Genomic DNA, 20,031 nt, shown 5'->3' on the forward strand with positions numbered 1-20,031 from the left:
TTGGTCCTTGTAAAGAAATAATTTATTTTGATCCTATCTCTGAAAAATTCCACATGTTTCCCGTCCCAGAGCCTAAGCCTGATCAAGAAGAGAATGCTTTAGTTGGTTTAGGAGTTTTAAATGAATGTCTAAGTATGGCTTGCTTGAAAGATGATAAGGGGAGTGTTGAGATATTGGTCATGAAGGAATATGGAGTAAAGGAATCATGGACATTATTATTTTTCATATGGAATTTAGAAATAAATCCTTTTTATGGAATTGTAATGCCCTTTTTCTGGAGTAGTAGTTTTGGAGATAAATGATCTTGAAGAAAAATTTGTTGTATACAATCCGAAGAATGATGATACGCAAAACCTTCATCTTCGTGGAGAGAAAGTATCTATGTGTTACACCATTAATTATGTGGAGAGCTTGATCTCGCCTAAGGAGTACTATTGGAGTAGAAAGCGCCACAAAAAGTTTGATCAGATATAGTTAAAAACTTTATCTAATCTTTTTTTAATTTCATAATTGATGAATTTTAGTTCTGTTTCATATTCCTTTGTTCCAAGCATAAAAAAGAAAATATCAGACTAGTTTTTTCGGTATTGGTAGTATGAAGTATTTAGACTTTGTAATGTGAAATGTAACAAAAATAATTGTTTTCTTGTGTGTTTATTAAGCTCTTGCGTTCTTCCAATTCCCAACTTACTGACTTCACTACAGCTTTTCAGTGAAACCAAGTTGAACCCAAATTGCTACCAATAGATAGCACTTATATATCTACACCATATAATTAATTCAATACACTATAAGTTTGATTATCTTTCCTTTTATGCATTTACCATGCATAAAAGGAAAACAATATTAGATTGTGCTTCTCGTTTGTTTATGAATCCGGTATGCAGATTAGTATAATGAGGATGGCCAGAAAAAGAAACAAATGAATGCATGGTAGCAGTTTATAACCAAAATAATTACTTACTTTTTTAGAGACGTGATCGTATAAATGTTTTTTGTACAATTTATTCACATAAAATGTAATTGCAGGAAAGTTTAAGTAATATAATATAATATAACCAGATGAAGCAAGTTATGGACACCTTTTCTTACCTCCGCAAACCTTAGATCATAGATTCTAGTGATGCCAGAAGTCGTTTTGGTATAAAATTAAATCTTGTTTCAATTTTATTTATTATTCCTGATCCGGAAGTAACCTTTTTCTTTCCTTGGTATAAAGAAAGACAAATAGATTTTAGAGGATAGGTCTCACCCTAGTGTTACCTACTGTAATATTGTAAAAGAAGCTTTTGCCTTTTTCTACCATTGAGTGCAATGAAACCAAATAAATCACTATTTAAAAGGAAACAATTGAGGTTTCAACAAGCTAAACTGACGGAATATATCATGAAACTGTGAATATTCTTACACTCTATCCTTGTACGTATTTTAATTTTAATTTTAATATATATATTTCCTACTATATAATCTGAAGGCAACATATGTAAAAGCGTAAATCATGAAAAGACAACACCAATGAGCAGAAAGCTTAAAATCCTTTGTCATAAGTTTTTAAGGGAAGATCGATCCAGTAAAAAATCGTCACAAAACAGACAAGAAAATAACTACAAAGTTCCACAGAGCTGAAGAATGATTTAACTATCTATTAGTAATTGGCAATATCTTGTCGCCAGCTGATCATACCCCAAACACATGATGTACTACAACAAAATAGGCTCCCACAACAAAGGCATCACTCCATCTGTGTCAAAAAACAGCAACCAAAAACTAAATTAATAAGTATGTTCAGCACCTACCATAATCACAAGTTAACACAACAACAACAACAACAATAACGACCCAGTGAAATTTCACTAGTGGGATCTGGGGATGGTAGTATGTACGCAGACGTTACCCCAACCCCGAGGGGTAGAGAGGTTGTTTCCGATAGACCCTTGGCTCAAGAAGATGAAAAATACAATATATCAGTACCGTCAATAAAACAAAAAAAAAAATAACAGCATCGCAAGAACCAGAAAATAGATAAAAAGCAAAACAATAACCAGTAGATAAAGTATGGCACTAAGAGGAACGAAAGAGTAATGTGAACTCAACCTTAACCACTAGCAGTCTAAGACTAAATTCTAACAGACTAGCCTCACTCTGGTGTGCCATAGAAATATGCACAACTACCTCCTAACCTATAACCTTAATGCTCGACTTCCACAACTTCCTGTCTTGAGCCATGTCCTCGATAATCTGAAGTCACGACATGTCCTGTCTGATCACCTCTCCCCAATACTTCTTAGGCCGCCCTCTACCTCTCCTCGTATCTACCAAAGCCATCCGCTCACACCTCCTTACCGGGGCATTTGGGTTTCTCCTTTGAACGTGCCCGAACCATCTGAGCGTTGCTTCCCGCAACTTGTCATCCATAGGGGCCACACCCACCTTCTCCCGAATATCTTCATTCCTAATCTTATCCATCTTAGTGTGCCCGCACATCCACCTCAACATCCTCATTTCTGCTACTTTCATCTTTTGGATATGTGAGTTCTTAACTGGCCAACACTCAGCCCCATACAACATAGCGGGTCTAACTACCGCTCTATAAAACTTACCTTTGAATATCGATGACACTTTCTTGTCACACATGACTCCAGACGCTAACCTCCATACGGTATATGACATCCTCGTCGATCTCTCCATCCCCCTGTATAACCGACCCAAGATACTTGAAACTGCTCCTTTTGGGGATGACCTGTGATTCAAGCCTCAAGTCCACTCCTGCTTCTATCGGCTCGACGGTGAACTTGCACTCTAGGTATTCCATCTTAGTCCTGCTCAACTTGAAACCCTTAGACTCAAGGGTCTGTCTCCAAACCTCCAGCTTCTCGTTGATGTCGCCTCGCATCTCATCAATCAGAACTATGTCTTCAGCAAATAATATACACCATGCCACCCCCTTAAATATGGTGTGTCAGTGCATCCATCACCAGGGTAAATAGGAATGGGCTTAGTGCAGACCCTTGGTGTAACCCCATAACAACCGGAAAATGCTCTGAGTCGCCTCCCACTGTCCTAACCCGAATCTTAGCTCCATCATACATGTCCTTAACCACCCTAATGTAAGCAACCGACACACCTTTTGCCTCCGGACAACTCCATGGAACCTCTCTAGGAACCTTTTGTCATACGTTTTCTCCAAATCAATAAGAAGTTAACACAAATGAATCCAAATATTCCATATATCCTCTGATGTATCGGAATCTAATTGAAAGGTTTAACATCTTCTTGAATATTTAACAATATATGAATAGTTGCTGTGAATCACTGGTAAAACTTTTATTTATAAGAATACACATCCACTTAAATATACATGTCCATAGGAAAACTAAGGGAATATTCAAGTTAAAAGCTACAGCACTCCTATGTCAAAGGCAAGGGCGAATCCTCCTATTATACAAAGGTAAAAATATTTTTTTTTTTATATAATCCCTTGACATAAGAGAAACTTCTAAATTAGTGGTAAAGGGAGTTCAAAGATTACATATGTCATAGTTCAAATACCAAGTATGCCATTTTTGTATTTTTGTGAATCCCCTTACCGAAATTCCTGCCTCCGCCAATGGTCAATGGATTTAAGGAGGAGTTAGTCATACTGAAACTTGTACTATTATTTTGTTTGAAGTTGAGACAGTTTGAAATTATGCCACTTTCTTATGTTACCTTGTTTTCTTCTTCCTTAAATTATAAGGTTCTATGTGGAAGCAACAGGAAGAGGTCTTACGTAGAGAGGATGAAAGAACTCAAACTGCCTGCATAATGGACAGGAAAACTTAAATTGTATAGTAATACCCTTTGTCGTTTTGCATGTGATGGGCTTTCAGCAAAATCAGCTGTTTGTCGATGAGAGGTCCCAACATCTTCATTAGCAGGCTGCACAAACACGTCGATGCATAGACTGAAAGCTGAGTCTATGCTAGTTGCGTAAGTGTAGAGCATAAGATTGTACTATTTAACATTCAAGGTGCAAAATACACTTACTTCACCAGCTGATTCATGAGCACTTCTTGGTTCTATAATTGATGGTCCAGAAGATACACCTAATATCCCTGCGTTGTCAACGACGTTATTCACAGTTGCACCTGCAGGTGTAGCAGCTTGAACTTCACCACTGAGGAACATACTTCTCAAAAATTGGCTAACTTCCGTTGGTACGCTACTTCCTGGTGGCACCTGAACTTCACTTTGATCAGCTGTGGCAACTATGGGTCTAAGAAAGTATCTGGTGTATCTGACTCGTAGCATATTGGATGCTTGTCTTCCTAATTAAGAATAAAGATCATAGAATCATCTTTGAGAAATATTTTAAACCAAATTCAGGGACTCGACGAGATCTAGATGCTTTTATCCCTTTTTATAGCAGTAAAACGCCAATGCATCTTCAAGATTTCTATTTTGAATACCTCTTCTAGTTGTTAGTCAATCCAACTTAGCTCTTAACTTCTTTACAGCCACTGACACTTTTTTTCCTTGATTTAAAAAGAAGAAAAAAAAAACTTGATATTGAAACTGATATTTTTATTTTGTATAATAAGCATTGACCAAGAGATGAGTCTAAATGGAGAAACTAGTAAGTAATAATTTCACAAGTGAACTATATTATTTCATTTCTATTTATGGTGCACATAAAACTACGCGTTCATCTTACCTTGCTCATTTGCCTGCTAGATAGCGTACAGAAATAATGTCAAATCTTATGAACTACCTACGTAACAAACCTCCTATCATTTGTGTACCAACCTGCCTCTGGTGCAGCCTCGTATCATTATCATTTACTAAACCAGAGTTGATCAGCCTGTGTATTGTTAAGAGCAGCACAGAATAAAGTTCTTCCTGTTGACGGACAGAACGTTGGATTTACAAAGTTTAATTGTCAGATATAGATTTGGTTTTAGTAGAGGAACAATGACGAGGCTACCTGGATGGACAGTGGACCCGAGTCGGTTATATAGACTGCAGGGCCAGCATTAACTACGGCAGTACTCTGAAAATGATAACAGACATGATCATGTTATTAAGAGAAAAACTAATCCATTTAGTAGAGAGCAAAGTATAATACCCCATTGTCACCCATTCGGACTCCCATCACTGCACGGCCAAGTTCAAAAATATATGCACCTAGATTGTTGAACATTGTTCCAATTGTTGTCTGTGCATTTGACTGGGTTCCCTGGCGCACCCTCGGATAACTCACGTTCAGATTTTGGCGCAGATCCCTTTCCAATTCCTATGCCAACACAGAAACTCCCACCAGTCAAAAATGTTCGGCTGATCTTAGAACATTTGAAGGAATTGGAGAGCAGTTAATAAAACATAAGCAGGAGCAAGCACTTACGAGAAAGCGCTGTGCAGTTTGGCTAATAAGCGTATCCCTAGTGGACGACAGCAGTCTTGTTAATTGTTCTATTTCTGGAATTCCTTGTGAAGGAGTGAAAGTATTGGATGCACTTCCGAATACCTCATTCGTATTGTTTCTGTTCCTGATTATAGAAAATGAAGAACAGATTAACTATGACCCACTGATCCACATACCTCTAAAGTGAAAGGAAAACATAAAAGAGGAAGAGAACTGACCGTTCATACTATATTCTCGTCTCATTATGCTGAGATATCGTGATAAACTCTCTCTAGAGTTGGGGATTTCCTGCAATAATCAGACTATTATTCCCGACTCACAAACCCCATACCCAAAATCAGCCACAACTCCAGCACCTTCAGCCATTTTGATAGCTATACAAAGCTCATAGTCTTCGCCCAAAAAAATCAGCATTAAACCATCCTAAAAATCCCCCCCCCCCCCAAAAGCCAGCTTTAAACAGCTTCAAAAACTGCCCTCAAACCACCCCCAAAACATTTCCGAACAACCCAAAATGCCACAGCGTAACCCCCTCTAAACCCCTTCATGAATCAGTCCTTAAAACCATCCTGAACTTTCCCCAAAATCACGCCAAATCAGCATGAAAAATCAGCTGAAAGTAACCCCAAAAATACCTCCAAACCAGCTCTCAAAACCAGTCCATAAACCATCTCAATAAAACACCATAGCTGCTGCAAAATCAGCTATTTAGAAGCCATGAAATCAGTCCAAAAAGCAGCAAAATCCAGCCCAAAAAACGCCGAAAACTGCCATGAAACCTGCCCCAAACTTTTCCAAAATAAACAACCATGAACCGAGCTCCAAAATGGATCTCCGTACGCAGCCATGAAACTTGCTTGAAGCCTCCATGAAACAGTCCGAAAATCACCCGAACGGAACCCAATTTCCTTTCTTTTATCAAAATCGTGGAGGTCGTTGTTCGAGTGCTCCTGCCGTGGGTCTTGTTCGAGTTCTTTATCCGAGTTGTAATCTCTGGGATTCATATATTTTGATTACGTTGGAAGCTTTGCGTTTTGATCTATTGAAGAAGGTTATTTGCTGAGTATAAAGGTTCATTCTTACCTTTCCTAAAACTTTTGTTTGTTCATGAATCTTTTCCATGTGTTTTGTTTGGGTTCTGTTAATGCATTCTTGATGAATTCATGATGCCTCATTGTGAATGAATTTGGACAACATTTAAGTTTTGAGTTTAATTAGAATAAAAAGTTTTGATTTTCAGTTGTTTTAAATGGGTAATATACTAAAAGGGGATTTGTCCTAGTAAGGAAATAGTTGGGTTTGTTAATTAGCAATTACTTGAATCACAAATTTTGGTTATTAAACAAAGTGATTAAATAAAACGCTGCAGACCTTTTATGTATTGCTTTAGAGAAATTGATGAATTGTTTCATTACTGAAATGATTAAATAATTGTAGCTATAATCGTTGTTAAATATGCAAACAAGGTCGTTATCTACTTTATTACTAGTAATGTGAGATTAAATAAATCATCGTGACTATGGGTACGGTTCACGTGGTATAGTCATGATATATAACCCCAATTCGGGTATGCATTCCATGTGACCCGATCATAACTTCAAATAATAATAATAAAAATAAACATGTTGTAAATCGTGGGTGCACTTCACGTGACGCGATTCGCAATGTGTAAAAAAAATAATAGGTGCGCGGCATCGTGACTTATTTAAATAAATTCTATAAATATTAAAAGCGGTATAGAAGCGGTAACGCATACAAGGTTTTAAACATGTAATAATTCAGATATTCAAGCTAAGTTTAAGTCAATAAAGCGACTGTGCTAGAACCACGGGACTCGGGGAATGCCTTACACCTTCTCCCCGGTCAACAGAATTCCTTATCCGGACTTTGTTTTCGCAAACCAATAATAAAAGAGTCAAACCTTCCTTTGACTAGGGATTCAAATAAAAGGTGACTTGGAACACTAAAAATCAATTTCAAGTGGCGACTCTGAATAACAAAATAATCCCTATTTCAAAAATGTCACCTTAATTGGAAAAACTCTTTAATTCACAATCCACATAAACATACATATCTTTTGCTGGGTAAAACAAGGGGTGTGACAGCTTTGGCGACTCTGCTGGGGATAATAGAATTCGGGCTTGCACATGTTGACTTTTTATTTGGATTTATTAATTTTGTATATATTGCGATTTATTTGTGCCTAATGTGCTACTTGTTCGCTTTTTACCGCTTAGATATTGTTGAACTATACATATAAATTGTCTTCTCCCGCACCCCATCTAAGTCTTCTTGAAAATAAAAATTGGGCATTTGCTTGACATAACCTGCTTTCTTTGAGATAACCGAGGTGCTTGTCACTCGGTGAAGGATTTTAGTCACACATATTTTAGGCGGGGAGTACCACCAGCTAAGCCGGAAAGCAATGCTACCGGTACGCTGACCCACCCCGGCTCGAGTTGTCCGCTCGAGTAAGCCAGTCTAGATATCTTCTCCACCATGATTTAAACCTAGAAGAACAAACCTCATGTCGAATCCCTAGTAGGTATGTTTGTTTGCATCACGTGCATTTGACTTTGGGGACTCAACACAAGGGTTGAGTCTGTCTAGGACAGGTGTACCCAATTCAAAAGACCATCCTAATGCATTTAACGTGTTACTTGTGCACTTATTTGTTTCGGCTTGCATGTTGACCATCTTCTAGAATAGAAAAAAAATCAAGAAAAACCAAGAGTGAGGAGAGAGAAACTTACCCGGTTATGAAAAATCCAGGTATTTGAAAAATCATGAAACTCTGCGGAAATATTGAAAAAAAAAAGAGTCATTTAAAAAATAAGCCAAATATTTTGAAACAAAACCAAAAAAAAAAATCATGTTTTTCTATTAGGTCAACACCGACCGAACTACGCGTGTCTGATTCTCACCGGATGTGAGATACGTAGGCAAACCCTATCGGTTCCGGCCCCCAATTTTCAAAAATCCAAAAAGATATTTTCCTTTAATTCCTTCTTTAGAAGTTTTTTTTTTCGACCAAAAGTCCAAAAATATTTTCTTCCTTTTCTTAAAAAAAATGTCTTTCTCCCAAAATTCAAAAAAAAAACAAAATCAAAATCCAAAAAAATATTTTGTTTCTTTTGAAATTTACAAAACAAAACAAATCAAAATTCAAAAATATTTTCTTTCACCAATTAAAAAAAAACAAAAAAATAAGGAAAAATATTTTAAAATATTTTCTTTGCTAGGAGATTTTGTCGGATTAGTATATGAAGAAAAAGGAAGTTAGTTTATCTATTTTATTTCTGATCTCCCGAACTACGCAAGGTCTGATTCATTTGGGGTCATGATACGTAGGTAATCCCCATCGGATTCGATCATTGCCATCAAATAAATTGAGTGAAAAAAAAAGAAGAGAAAAAAAAAAGTGTGACAAAAATAACAAAGAAAAAAAAAAGAAAGCAAAAGTGAAAATCCAAAAAGAGAACTCTATATCCAGTTTGACAAAGAAAACGACGGAAAGTTTCCGTTAATATGCTGTCAAATGGCGCGAACAATCCACCATGGTAAAAACTCAAATGGATGGAGCAGAAATGGTTACGGTCTTCCAATAGGCCCAAGAGGCGGACTACTTCCAGAACACGATGTCCGCTATGGGTAATTCGTTCGGCGAGGCTATCAAAATTGGGGAGATGATCGAAAATTGTTTAAAAAACGGGTCGAATCTTGAGTTATGCTGCCTTTAAGGCTACATTACAGGTCGTTGCACCGCCTCCCTATGCGGTGATGAACGCGCAACTTTACACACGGCCACTGCATTATACACAAAATGGAGATCCACTTCCCAGAAATGCTCGTTCTTACCAAGCTCCATATAATCCCCCAACCAAATGATCCCCAATACAATCCTTGCCCAAGAGAGCCTTTCAGAAAGAATCAGTTCACCCCTATTGGTGAATCATACTCGAGCTTGTTCCAAAAGCTAGTCAAGCTAGGCCTGCTGCAGTAGTGGCCCCGAACCGGCCAAGCCCCGAGTTCCCTTCGCACCGGCTAATATTAGATGTGAATACCACTCTGGAATAGTGAGATATGATACAGAAGACTGTTGGACTTTTAAGAGAGCAGTGGAAGACCTCACCGAGGTCAAGACAATAATGCTTAGGGATGAATAGGCCCCTAATATGATGAACAATCCTCTCCCTACTCACACTAATGGGCCAATAGTCTGAATGATCTGTGAAAATGAGAAATTTGATCCGGCACTGAAGGCCATTGCAGCCATTGCCGAGACAGAAGAAAATCTAAAAACGGTTGCCAATCCTGAAAGTCCCCCTTCAAACGGGAGTCTCGGTAGCCAGTCTTGCTATCCTTTCTGCGTCCAGATTATTTCAGGGTGTAATCCGGACGTTTTACTTCTATTGTCTTACTTTCTGATGTAAACCCTTCTATCTTTAAAATTTTTTTAAAAAATCAAATAAAATTAATATTTTATTGTCAAGGAATGTCTCTTTTCTTAATCTTGTCACCTTTCTTATTCTTTTTTCAGCTCTGTTAATGCAGATTTTAAACACATGACATGCTTGCGGACTTCATGCCCAGATCCTAAGACGTTGTCAGACCTCTAAATAATTAATCAAGAAGTAGAATGTTTTGAAGACAAGGCTTGTAAGAAAATAAATAGAAAATGGGAACGAAGTTGAGATTCCCTCTCTTAGGATCATTGTTGAAGCCGAGATCGAGGATAATGAATCAGTCAAGACCCGGTTGGAACAATTGACTATGATTAATGAAAAACAAATGGCCGCAGTTTTCCAGGGGCAATTGTACCAACAAATAATGGCTCGTGTCTATAACAAGAAAGTGCGGCCAGGAAATCTGGAATAGGACAACTCGTCCTAAGACGTATCCTCCCACCTCATGAAGAAGCTAAAAGAAAATTGGCTCAAAATTGGAAAGGTCCATACATTATAACGAGAGTGCTGCCAAAAGAGAGCGTTGTACCTAGGAAACATCGAAGGAAATGTCCCTGAAACAACTGTCAACGCGGATGCAGTCAAAAGGTATTATGTTCGACCCTCTATGTAGCATTAATGTTCTCTGATTGGGATGACGAAGGCTTTTATTCTCGCTACCCAAACACCATTAACCCTTTTGTCAACCCTTTGAGTCGGTTACCTTTCTTTGATTACCCTCTTTGGAACCTGACGGAGTTATTAAAAAAAGAAAAAAACAAATAAAAAAGAAGAAAAAGAAAGAAAAAAAAAGAAAAAAAAGAGAAATGAAAACAAAACAGAAGAAAAACAAAACAAAAAATCAAACAAGTTCAATAAAAAAGAAGAAAAAGAAGAAAAAGAAGAAAAAGAAAAAAAAGAAGAAAAAAAAAAAGAGAAATGAAAACAAAACAGAAGAAAAACAAAACAAAAAATCAAACAAGTTCATATTGCTTGAACTACTTTCGACTTGATTCCGAAAGGATACATAGGCAGCCTCTCTCTAGGGTTCAGTCACACCAAAACAAAAATTCACATTCCCAAAAAAAAAAAAAAAACTGGGGCAGATGTTACAATGGTTCGGTGATGGTTTCGCCTTAGAGGTTCCAAAGTTGTAATTCAATCCAAATCCTTTTTACCCAAAATCCTTTTCAAGTCCTTCCGATCAATCGACAAAGAGGTTCAAATTGGAGGATATAGTTACTTGGATCCGATGCGATCAAATGAGAAATAAAATGAGAGGGTCTTATTGGTGAAAGCCCTCACGGGTACCGTAAGGCGATGGTAATCAGAGAAATTAAAATGAGAAAGTCTTGTTAGTGAAAACTCGCAAAGAGCACTATAAGGCGATGGTGAGAAGAGAGAGGTCAACTGGTGAAAACCCACAAAGGGCGCCACTGATCGAAAAGAGAATCCTCACAACCATTGGCATCGAAATAATCCTGGGCAAGGTTTCTCGATTTTGAGACAAAAGTTTTGATGAACTTCTGAGAGTCGGACAGTTTACACAGATCATGCATCCAGTCTAAAAAGTATGTCATGTTTATTGAAATCTGCATGTACTCCAGATAAGTCCTTCTTTCCTTTCCCCGAAAGGGATACCTCTTGTCTAAATTCATTCTCCATTCTACTGTTTGTTTTTCCTTGAATCCCTTTTGGTCTAACTCTGCTTTGAAACTAAGGCAAAGAAGGAATAACAAGACTGATTTACAGGACTCTCGTTTGATTCAAGCTAATATGCAAAAAAGGCACCCAGACTCGGCAGAGGGGTCAAGTCGACTTCGACTGGCCATGGCGGCCGATGCTTCGAAATCAAAAACTCTTGTAAGGAGAAAATCAAATTAAAAGTGCCTACAAGGGCAAAATGAAGTTGAAAAAGGTTAAGTTCCAAGTGGCTAACCGCTTTGGCAAAGGTTGAAAAGCCAAAGTTTCTCCAATTCTTTGAAATTGAAAGTGTTGAGGAAATAAGTCGAAAGTGAAATGCCACAAAGGCAAACTAAAGTTGAAAAGGTTAAGTCCTAAGCGACCAACCATCATGTAAAAGTTTGAAAAGTCAAAGGCAGAAATGGAAGTGGTATTCAGGAAATATCTAGTGACAGGTTGAAATCATCATTAAAAGAAGATGGGTACAAAGCCAAGTTGCCAAAGACATCAAGGCCACGAACCGACCACCACTTTTAAAACTCACAATTTTTCTTTGTTTGCAGCAGGAACAAAGCAGTGCAGAATGACAATTCTTAAAGGACGAATGTTATAAATAGGGTAAGGGTTACCCCAAAGAAGAATCGAAGAGTATGTTAAGAAATGGGATAGCTCAACAGTGTTGAGTCAGCATAACAAAAGAAGAAATTGGCCTTGGGGGAGATAACTCTTTACCGGTGTTCATGGCAAGCCTATGAAGAGGGCAGACCATCCAATGCAATACCGCCCACTTGGCTCAGTTCTGAGAAATGGTTTTGAAAGAGTTTGTTTTCTGGACTCTCCGTAATGCGTGGCGCATAAGGTTTGAACTGTTGCGTCAGGTCACTATGACGGTGTCAGAATATGCCATTAGGTTCAATAAGTTAGCCCGTCATACTCCTACTTTACTTCCTACAGCCAGAAGTGAGTCCACAGACTCATTAAAGGACTCAATTATGATCGTAAAATTTTGTACGACTTAGGATCTACAGGTTGATACTTCATTTCTGCTAGTGATAGAAATTACCAAGATATTAGAACGTATTTGTGGTGGGGAAAAAGGAAACTAAGGAGACCAAGAGGTTTCGAGGTTCTGGAGGATTCAGTGGATTTTACTCTGCAAGTATAAATTATTATGGCGGGGGCTCAAGCAGTCGGCCAGCCCAGTCCGCACATCGGATTACTCGGGGTGTTCCAGTAAGTTCTTTTAATGCACCACCGATATGAGTTTCGTACAATGGTTATTCCAGTTAACTGACACAGACTCAGTATGAGAAGCCAAACCCGCAAAGGGGTTGTTATGAATGCGGTGATACTAGGCACATCATGAGAAAATTGTCCCAGACTTGAGAGAGACATATTTCATCAAAGCACTCAGGCTACGTGCCCCATTGCAGTTATTACACCACCCACACGACCAGTTAGGGGTGAAGGATGGGCGGGTAGATGGCGTCCTAGAGGTGGAGGCCCAGCCATTGATATATTGTTTTTTATGGTATGGCTGAGGTCGTTACATCAGATGGTATCGTTACAGGTACGACCTCGATTTAATATAAAGGAATAATTTTCTTAATTTGATTCGGTTTAGAGTATCGAGACGAGTCCTCCTATTGTGCTCCACTTATGAGTGAGCTTCGTAATTCTATAATCTACTTATGTGTTTACTCATATTGGGAGATTCTATGGAGATAACTACGCCTATAATTCCATGATGGTCACTAATAAGAGCTGCGAGGTTAAAGGTGGCTTTCTGTTACTCATTTCGGTAAGTTTTGATGTAATTTTTGGATAATTAATTACAAATTATGAATTATATACCCTACCGGTGTGGGATTTATTATGTGTTGTGATTTTGTTTAACGGAAATTATTTAAAAGGAGAAAATGGAAAGTTTCAATTGGCACGATGTGCATATAACGTGTAATTTAGAACTGAGGGCGAGATCCTCGCATTTTAATATAAATTGATATGCTTAAACCGGTCTACGAGCTGCGGTGGAAGTTATATAAGGACGAGATCCTTGTGAGGAAAATTCTTGTGTTTAAGTTCTCCCTTGTGATATTAAATTTGTACTATAGTACTAATAGGGAGTCATGCCTGTTCGCATTATTTGAAAATTCTTGTATAAAATTCTCTATGCATACTTGCCAAATTCGTGTTGTAATTATTGAGTTTTAACCTACGAGGTAGGTGCCCACCTAGGTGGCGTTAAATGTGACTCGTTAATTCGGGTAAATAATTATGAGGTCTTCATGCCTCGCATCTCGTTATCAGTATTATGAAGGTTTAAAACGAGATTTTTATTAACATGAAGTTAATTGACGATTCTATAATTGATTATGAACAACTACTAAGACTAGATTGACCCAGAAGGGTGCTCCGTTCAGGTGGACCGAAGAGTGTGAGGAGAGCTTTCAAAAGCTCAAGACAACTTTGACTACAACCCAGTATTGGTATTACTTACAGGTTCGAGGTCTTACACGGTGTATTGTGATGCATGTCGTATTGAACTTGGTGCAGTATTAATGCAAGATGACAGAGTGATTGCTTATGCATCGTGGCAGTCGAAAGTCCATGAGAAGAATTATCCTATTCATGACTTAGAATTGGCAGCCATTTATCATGCGCTGAAGATTTGGAGACACTACCTCTACGGCATGTCATATGAAGTATTCACAAATCATCATAGTCTACGGTATCTATTCAGATAAAAAGATCTTAATTTGAGGCAGAGAAGATGGTTGGAGCTGTTGAAAGACTATGATATCACCATTTTGTATCGCCTTGAAAAGGCTAATGTGGTAGCCGATGCTTTGAGTAGAAAGGCTGAGAGTATGGGCATCCTTGCATATATTCCACTTGGTGAGAGGCTGTTAGCTGCAGCCTACAGATGTTCAGACTTTGGCCAATCAGTTTGTGAGCGCATCAGAGAGCGACAATATGATTATCCTCATTTGCTTGTCCTTAAGGACACGGTGCATCATGGTGGTTCCAAGCAGGTTGATGTGGGAGATGATGAAGTTTTGCGGATGCAAGGTCGTATTTGTGTTCCTAATGTGGATGGGTTTCATGAATTAATTCTTGAAGAGGCTCACAGTTTTCGGTATTCTATTCATCCGGGTGCTGCCAAAATGTATCAATATTTATGGCAACATTATTGGTGGAGGAGAATGAAAAAGGATATAGTTGCATATGTAGCTTGGTGTCTGAATTGTCAGCAAGTTAAGTACGAGCATCAGAGACTTGGTGGTTTGCTTCAGAATTAGAAATTCCTGAGTGGAAGTGGGAGCGTATCACTATGGATTTTGTTGTTGGATTCCCATGAACTCAGAGAAAGTTTGACGCAGTATGGATCATTATAGACAGGTTAACCAAGTTAGCACATTTCATTCCAGTGGCAATTACCTATTCTTCAGAGCGGTTAGCTGAGATTTACATCCGCGAGATTGTCTGCCTTCACGGCGTGCCCGTGTCTATCATTTCTGATCGAGGTATACAGTTCACCTCGCACTTCTAGATGGCTGTACAACGTGATTTACGCACATGGGTTGAGTTGAGTACAACATTTTATCTACAGACAGACGGACAGTCAGAGCACACTATTCAGATATTGGAAGATATGCTTCGCGCTTGTGTTATAGATTTTGGAGTTTCTTGAGATCAGTTCTTGCCACTTGCGAAGTTTTCCTATAATAACAACTATCAGTCGAGCATTCAGATGGCTCCATATGAAGCATTATACGGTAGACGGTGTCGTTCGCTAGTTGGCTGGTTTGAACCGGGAGAGGCTCGATTATTGGGTACCGATTTGGTGCAGGATGCCTTGGATAAGGTCAAGATTATTCAGGATCGACTTCGCACAACTCAGTCTAGGCAAAAGAGTTATGCCGATCATAACGTTCGTGATATTGCATTCATGGTTAGAGAAAGAGTATTGTTCCGGGTTTCACCTACGAAAGGTGTAATGAGGTTCGGAAAGAAGGGCAAGTTGAGCCCTAGGTATATAGGACCCTTTGAAATTCTTTAAAGGGAGGGTGAAGTAGCCTACATGCTTGCATTACCACCTAGTTTATCAGCAGTTCATCCGGTGTTCCATGTGTCTATGCTCCGAAATATCATGGTGATCCGTCCCATGTGTTAGATTTCAGCTCAGCCCAATTGAACAAGGATTTGACTTATGAGGAGGAGTCGATAGCTATTCTAGCCCGGGCAGGTCCAACAGTTGAGGTCTAAGAGTTATCCATCAGTTCGAGTGCAATGGAGAGGTCAGTCGGTAGAAGCATCTACATGGGAGTCTGAGTCGGACATGCTGAGTAAATATCCACACATTTTCACCAACTGAGGTACTTTTCTAATTTCGTTCGAGGACAAGCGTTTATTTTAGAGGTGAAGAATGTGATGACCCAAAATGTCATCTTTAATTTAAACATTCATTTATGTGTTCTATGACCACGAAAAGCACTATTCATCATTCCTCGACTTGCGTGCGCAGTCCGAATAATTTTTCGGAAAAAGTTTTATATGAAAAATTGATTAAAATGTGAAATAAAGATGTAAAACTCAACTGAGTTGACTTCGGTCAATGTTTTGAGAAAACTGACCCGGATCAGTATTTTGACAGTTCCAATAGGTCCGTATCGTGATTTGAGACTTGAGCGTATGTCCGAAATCGAATTCAAAGGTCCCTAGCTCAAATTATCGCTATTTAACGGAAACTAGAAATATAAAGACTAAAGATTTTCAAAGTTTGATCGTGGAGTTGACTTTATTGATATCAGACTCGGATTGAGATTCCGAAAATTGGAGTAGATCCATTATGTTATTTATGACTTGTGTGCCAAATTTGAAGTTATTCCGGATTCATTTAACATGTTTCAGCACAAGTTTTATAAATTGAAAAGTTTAAAACTCAAAAGTCCGAATCGAGGTGTGATTTTTAATTTCGATGTTGTTTGACGTGATTTGAAACCCCCAGTAAATCCGTATTATGTTTCAGGACTTGTTGGAATATTCGGACGGGGTTCCGAGGGGCTCGGGTGAGTTTCAGGTGGTTTCAGACCATTTCTAGGCTATTTTTATCTGCTGGTTTTTGGCTATAGCAGTGTTCTATGCGATCGTGGGTAATTGTTCGCGATCGCGATGAGTAAAATGGGAGAAATTGACCAGTGCTTCGCGATCGCGGATTACCTTTTATGATCGCGTAGAGGAAACTTCTGCTGCACTGACCCAAATTTAGAAGCTTATATCTCGCAATCTATAAGGAATTGGAGATGATCCAAAAATGAAAGTTGTATCCTTTTTTGTCTAGTTTTCATAAAAGTAAACGATTTGGCATTTGGGGTTGTGTACAAAAAGTTATGATTAGTACACTACAGGCTGTCCGGGAAGATGTTTGGAAATCGCGATGAAGAAATTTGTGTTGCACATGGCTGACTTTGACAGCTTATATCTCGAAATGTAAAAGGAATTAGGAGATGGCCAAAACGTGAAAGTTGTAGATATTGGTGTCTAGTTTTTAGAAAGATAGCCATTTGTTATTTGGAGTTTTGTACAAATAGTTATGACCATTATACTAGAGGTTGTCCGGAAGAGTTGGAGAAGGTTGTTGGAAAAATTTGTTCTTCGCGATGGCGGGAGAATGGCCGCGATCGCATAGAGTAAAAAATACTAGAAATTTTTTTTGCTTCGCGATCGCATAGGGTAAATGACTGGGCAACAGAACTTAAGTTCTGGAAATGGAATTTCATCCCATTTTTCACTTCTCACGATTTTGAGCTCGGGTAAGAAGATTTTTGGGCGATTTTCATGGAAAAACATTGAGGTAAGTGTTCATTATCCTATATTAATTATATTTCATGATTTCATACTCATTTACATCATGAATCCGTAAATTTATGGAAGAAAAATCAGATTTTTATAAAATCTTCCAAAAAAGTAAAACTGAGATTTGAAGGTCAATCCGATATTGGAATTCGATAATTTTTATATGGTTGAACTCGTATCGGAACGGTTGTTCGGATTTTGTGTGTTTTTTGGGATTCGAGACGTGGGTCCCACAGTCAAATTTTAAAATGAATTTTGGATTTTAATCCGAAATATTAGTAAAATTCATATGGAATTAATTCCTACGATTCGTGTTGAGTATATTGAATTGTTTGTGACTAGATTTAAAATTTTCGGACACTAATTCGCGAGGAAAGGGTGTATTGAAATCTGGAGTTGGTTGTAAATCGAGGTAAGTATCATGGTCAACCTTGACTTGAGGGAATAGAACCCTTGAATGATTTGTTATATGAAATTCATGTGAACGACGTATAGGCGAGGTGACGAGTGCCTATATGTCGTCAAATTAATTGTTAGCATAATTATTTAAAATCATAAATTATTTTGAGACATAAATTAGTTATTATATTAATTATTTCTCACATATTCCTTACTCAATATTATGCCTTGAATCCATGCTATAATTGTTACATATTTATTTGACTTATGTGACTTAATTGCTACTTGACATTTAGTATATTAGAAATTAAATTGCCTATTTTCTTCCTGATTTCCTCAATTAATTGCTACTTGTCATTACTTGTTCCTAAATAATTTATAAATATTGTGTTCATTGTTGCCTAATAATTTCTTACTGAACGTGGTATTTATTAGAGTATTTTTATTATATTTAAGAGTTGTTAAATTATATTGTTGGAGCGGGTTGTACGCCACAACGAAGATGAAAAGGAATATATTAGGAGATCGGGTTGCACGCCGCAACGGATTATATTTTAAGTTTATATTGTTGGAGCGAGTTACACGCTGCAACAGAAATTTATTGAAGAATTATATTGTTGGAGTGGGTTGCACGCCGCAATGGAAATGGATTGAAATAATAGTTGGTTATGACTGCCGAGTTGGCTTCAACTATTAAAATGAGTTACTTGTTTTATTTCTATTATTGTTGTTATTACTATTATTGCGTACATGTTAATGTAAGTGACCTTCCTTAGCCTCGTCACTACTTCGTCGAGGTTAGGCTAAGTACTTACAGAGTACATGTAGTCGGTTGTACTCATACTATACTCTGCACTTCTTGTGCAGATTCCTGAGTTGGTCCTAGCGGTGTATTGTAGATTTTGCTCGGATTCAGCTACAAGTGGAGACTTGAGGTATAGCTGCACGACGTTCGCAGTTCTGAAGTCCCCTTCTACTTTATTTTAGCTGTGTGCTTTCTTTCATACAACTTTATTTTATTCAGACCCTTGTTTATATTATTCTAGAAACTCGTGCACTTGTGACTCCAGTTTTGGGATAGTATTTTAGACATCGCTATTATTATGGATTATTCACTTTATTTTAGACTTTATTTCCGCACTTGTTTCTTTGTTATTAAGAAATCTAAATTTTTTTTAAAAAAATAGTTTAAATTATTCTAACGTTGGCTTGCCTAGCAAGTGAAATATTATGCGTCATCACGATACCGAAGGTGGAAATTTTGGGTCGTGACATATTTCTTTCACATGGAACACTAATAGTCCACATTTTTTAATAAAGTGATACACTTTTAGTTACATGTTTGATATGAAAAAAAAATATTTTCCGGAAAATATTTTTCAATTTTCTCATGTTTGGTTGGCTTAAATATTTTGGAAAATATTTTCCTCATGAACTCATTTTCCTCCAATTGGAGAAAAATATTTTCCCTGTCAAGAGAAGAAAACATTTTCCAAAATATTTCTTCAACCTTCCACACCCTTTTCTTCAATCTTTTCTTCACTATTTACATTTTCTGGCCATATACATAGATTATACATTTATTATACATAATTATACACATATAATACTTAAATTATACATATATTATACATCTACCGGATATTTTTAGTTTAAGTAGTTGGGTAGGCGGCTATTTGGGTTAATTCGTTTTTTTTTTTTATGATTTAGAAAAAGTATTTTTCTTTCATTTCAACAAAATAATGTAGCAAAAAGTATTTTCTTTTTATGATATAGATAAAGTATTTTCTTTCATTTTAACAAAATAAGTACTTTTTTTCATGTTGTAGAAAGAGTACTTTCTTTTTCAACCAAAAAAAGAGTATTTTCTTTTTAGTTGCGTGACACAAATTTCAACATTGTTTTTGCGAGAAAAGGTAAAGCAACACATTATTCCCTTTAGGTTTTTGTAAATTTTTAAAAGAATAATTAAATTCTTGAAGAAAATATAGTTTTGAAAACGTTGGGTAATTGGGGTTGGGAGAAGGGGACGGGAGGGGGAAGGGGAGCACGAGAAACATGGGGAATTGGGAGAAGGGGGAGGGGGTAAGAAAAGTAGCAAAAAACAATTTCTAAAAAATATTTTATTCTCTAAACAAACCAACCAAACAAACAAGGAAAAATAAATGATAACAACTCATTTTCTAGGAAAATATTTTCCTATGGAATTTTATTTTTTCATATCAAACACTACTAGAAATTCGG

General features: G+C 37.5%; 1 protein-coding gene across 1 annotated transcript; it reads right to left on the reverse strand.

Moving 5' to 3' along the window:
- Positions 1–1,620: 1,620 nt before the first annotated feature.
- Positions 1,621–5,518, reverse strand: LOC107796642 (uncharacterized). Its single transcript, XM_016619433.2, has 4 exons — positions 5,381–5,518; positions 4,027–5,272; positions 3,838–3,918; positions 1,621–1,741 (listed from the first exon to the last, which is right to left on the reverse strand). The coding sequence occupies exons 2-4, from the start codon at positions 4,288–4,290 to the stop codon at positions 1,733–1,735; spliced, it is 354 nt and encodes a 117-aa protein (XP_016474919.1). The 5' UTR covers positions 4,291–5,272; positions 5,381–5,518; the 3' UTR covers positions 1,621–1,732.
- Between the last annotated feature and the right edge of the window lie 14,513 nt (positions 5,519–20,031).

This window comes from Nicotiana tabacum, chromosome 18 (assembly GCF_000715075.1).
Source record: "Nicotiana tabacum cultivar K326 chromosome 18, ASM71507v2, whole genome shotgun sequence".
NCBI classification, from domain to species: Eukaryota; Viridiplantae; Streptophyta; class Magnoliopsida; order Solanales; family Solanaceae; genus Nicotiana; species Nicotiana tabacum.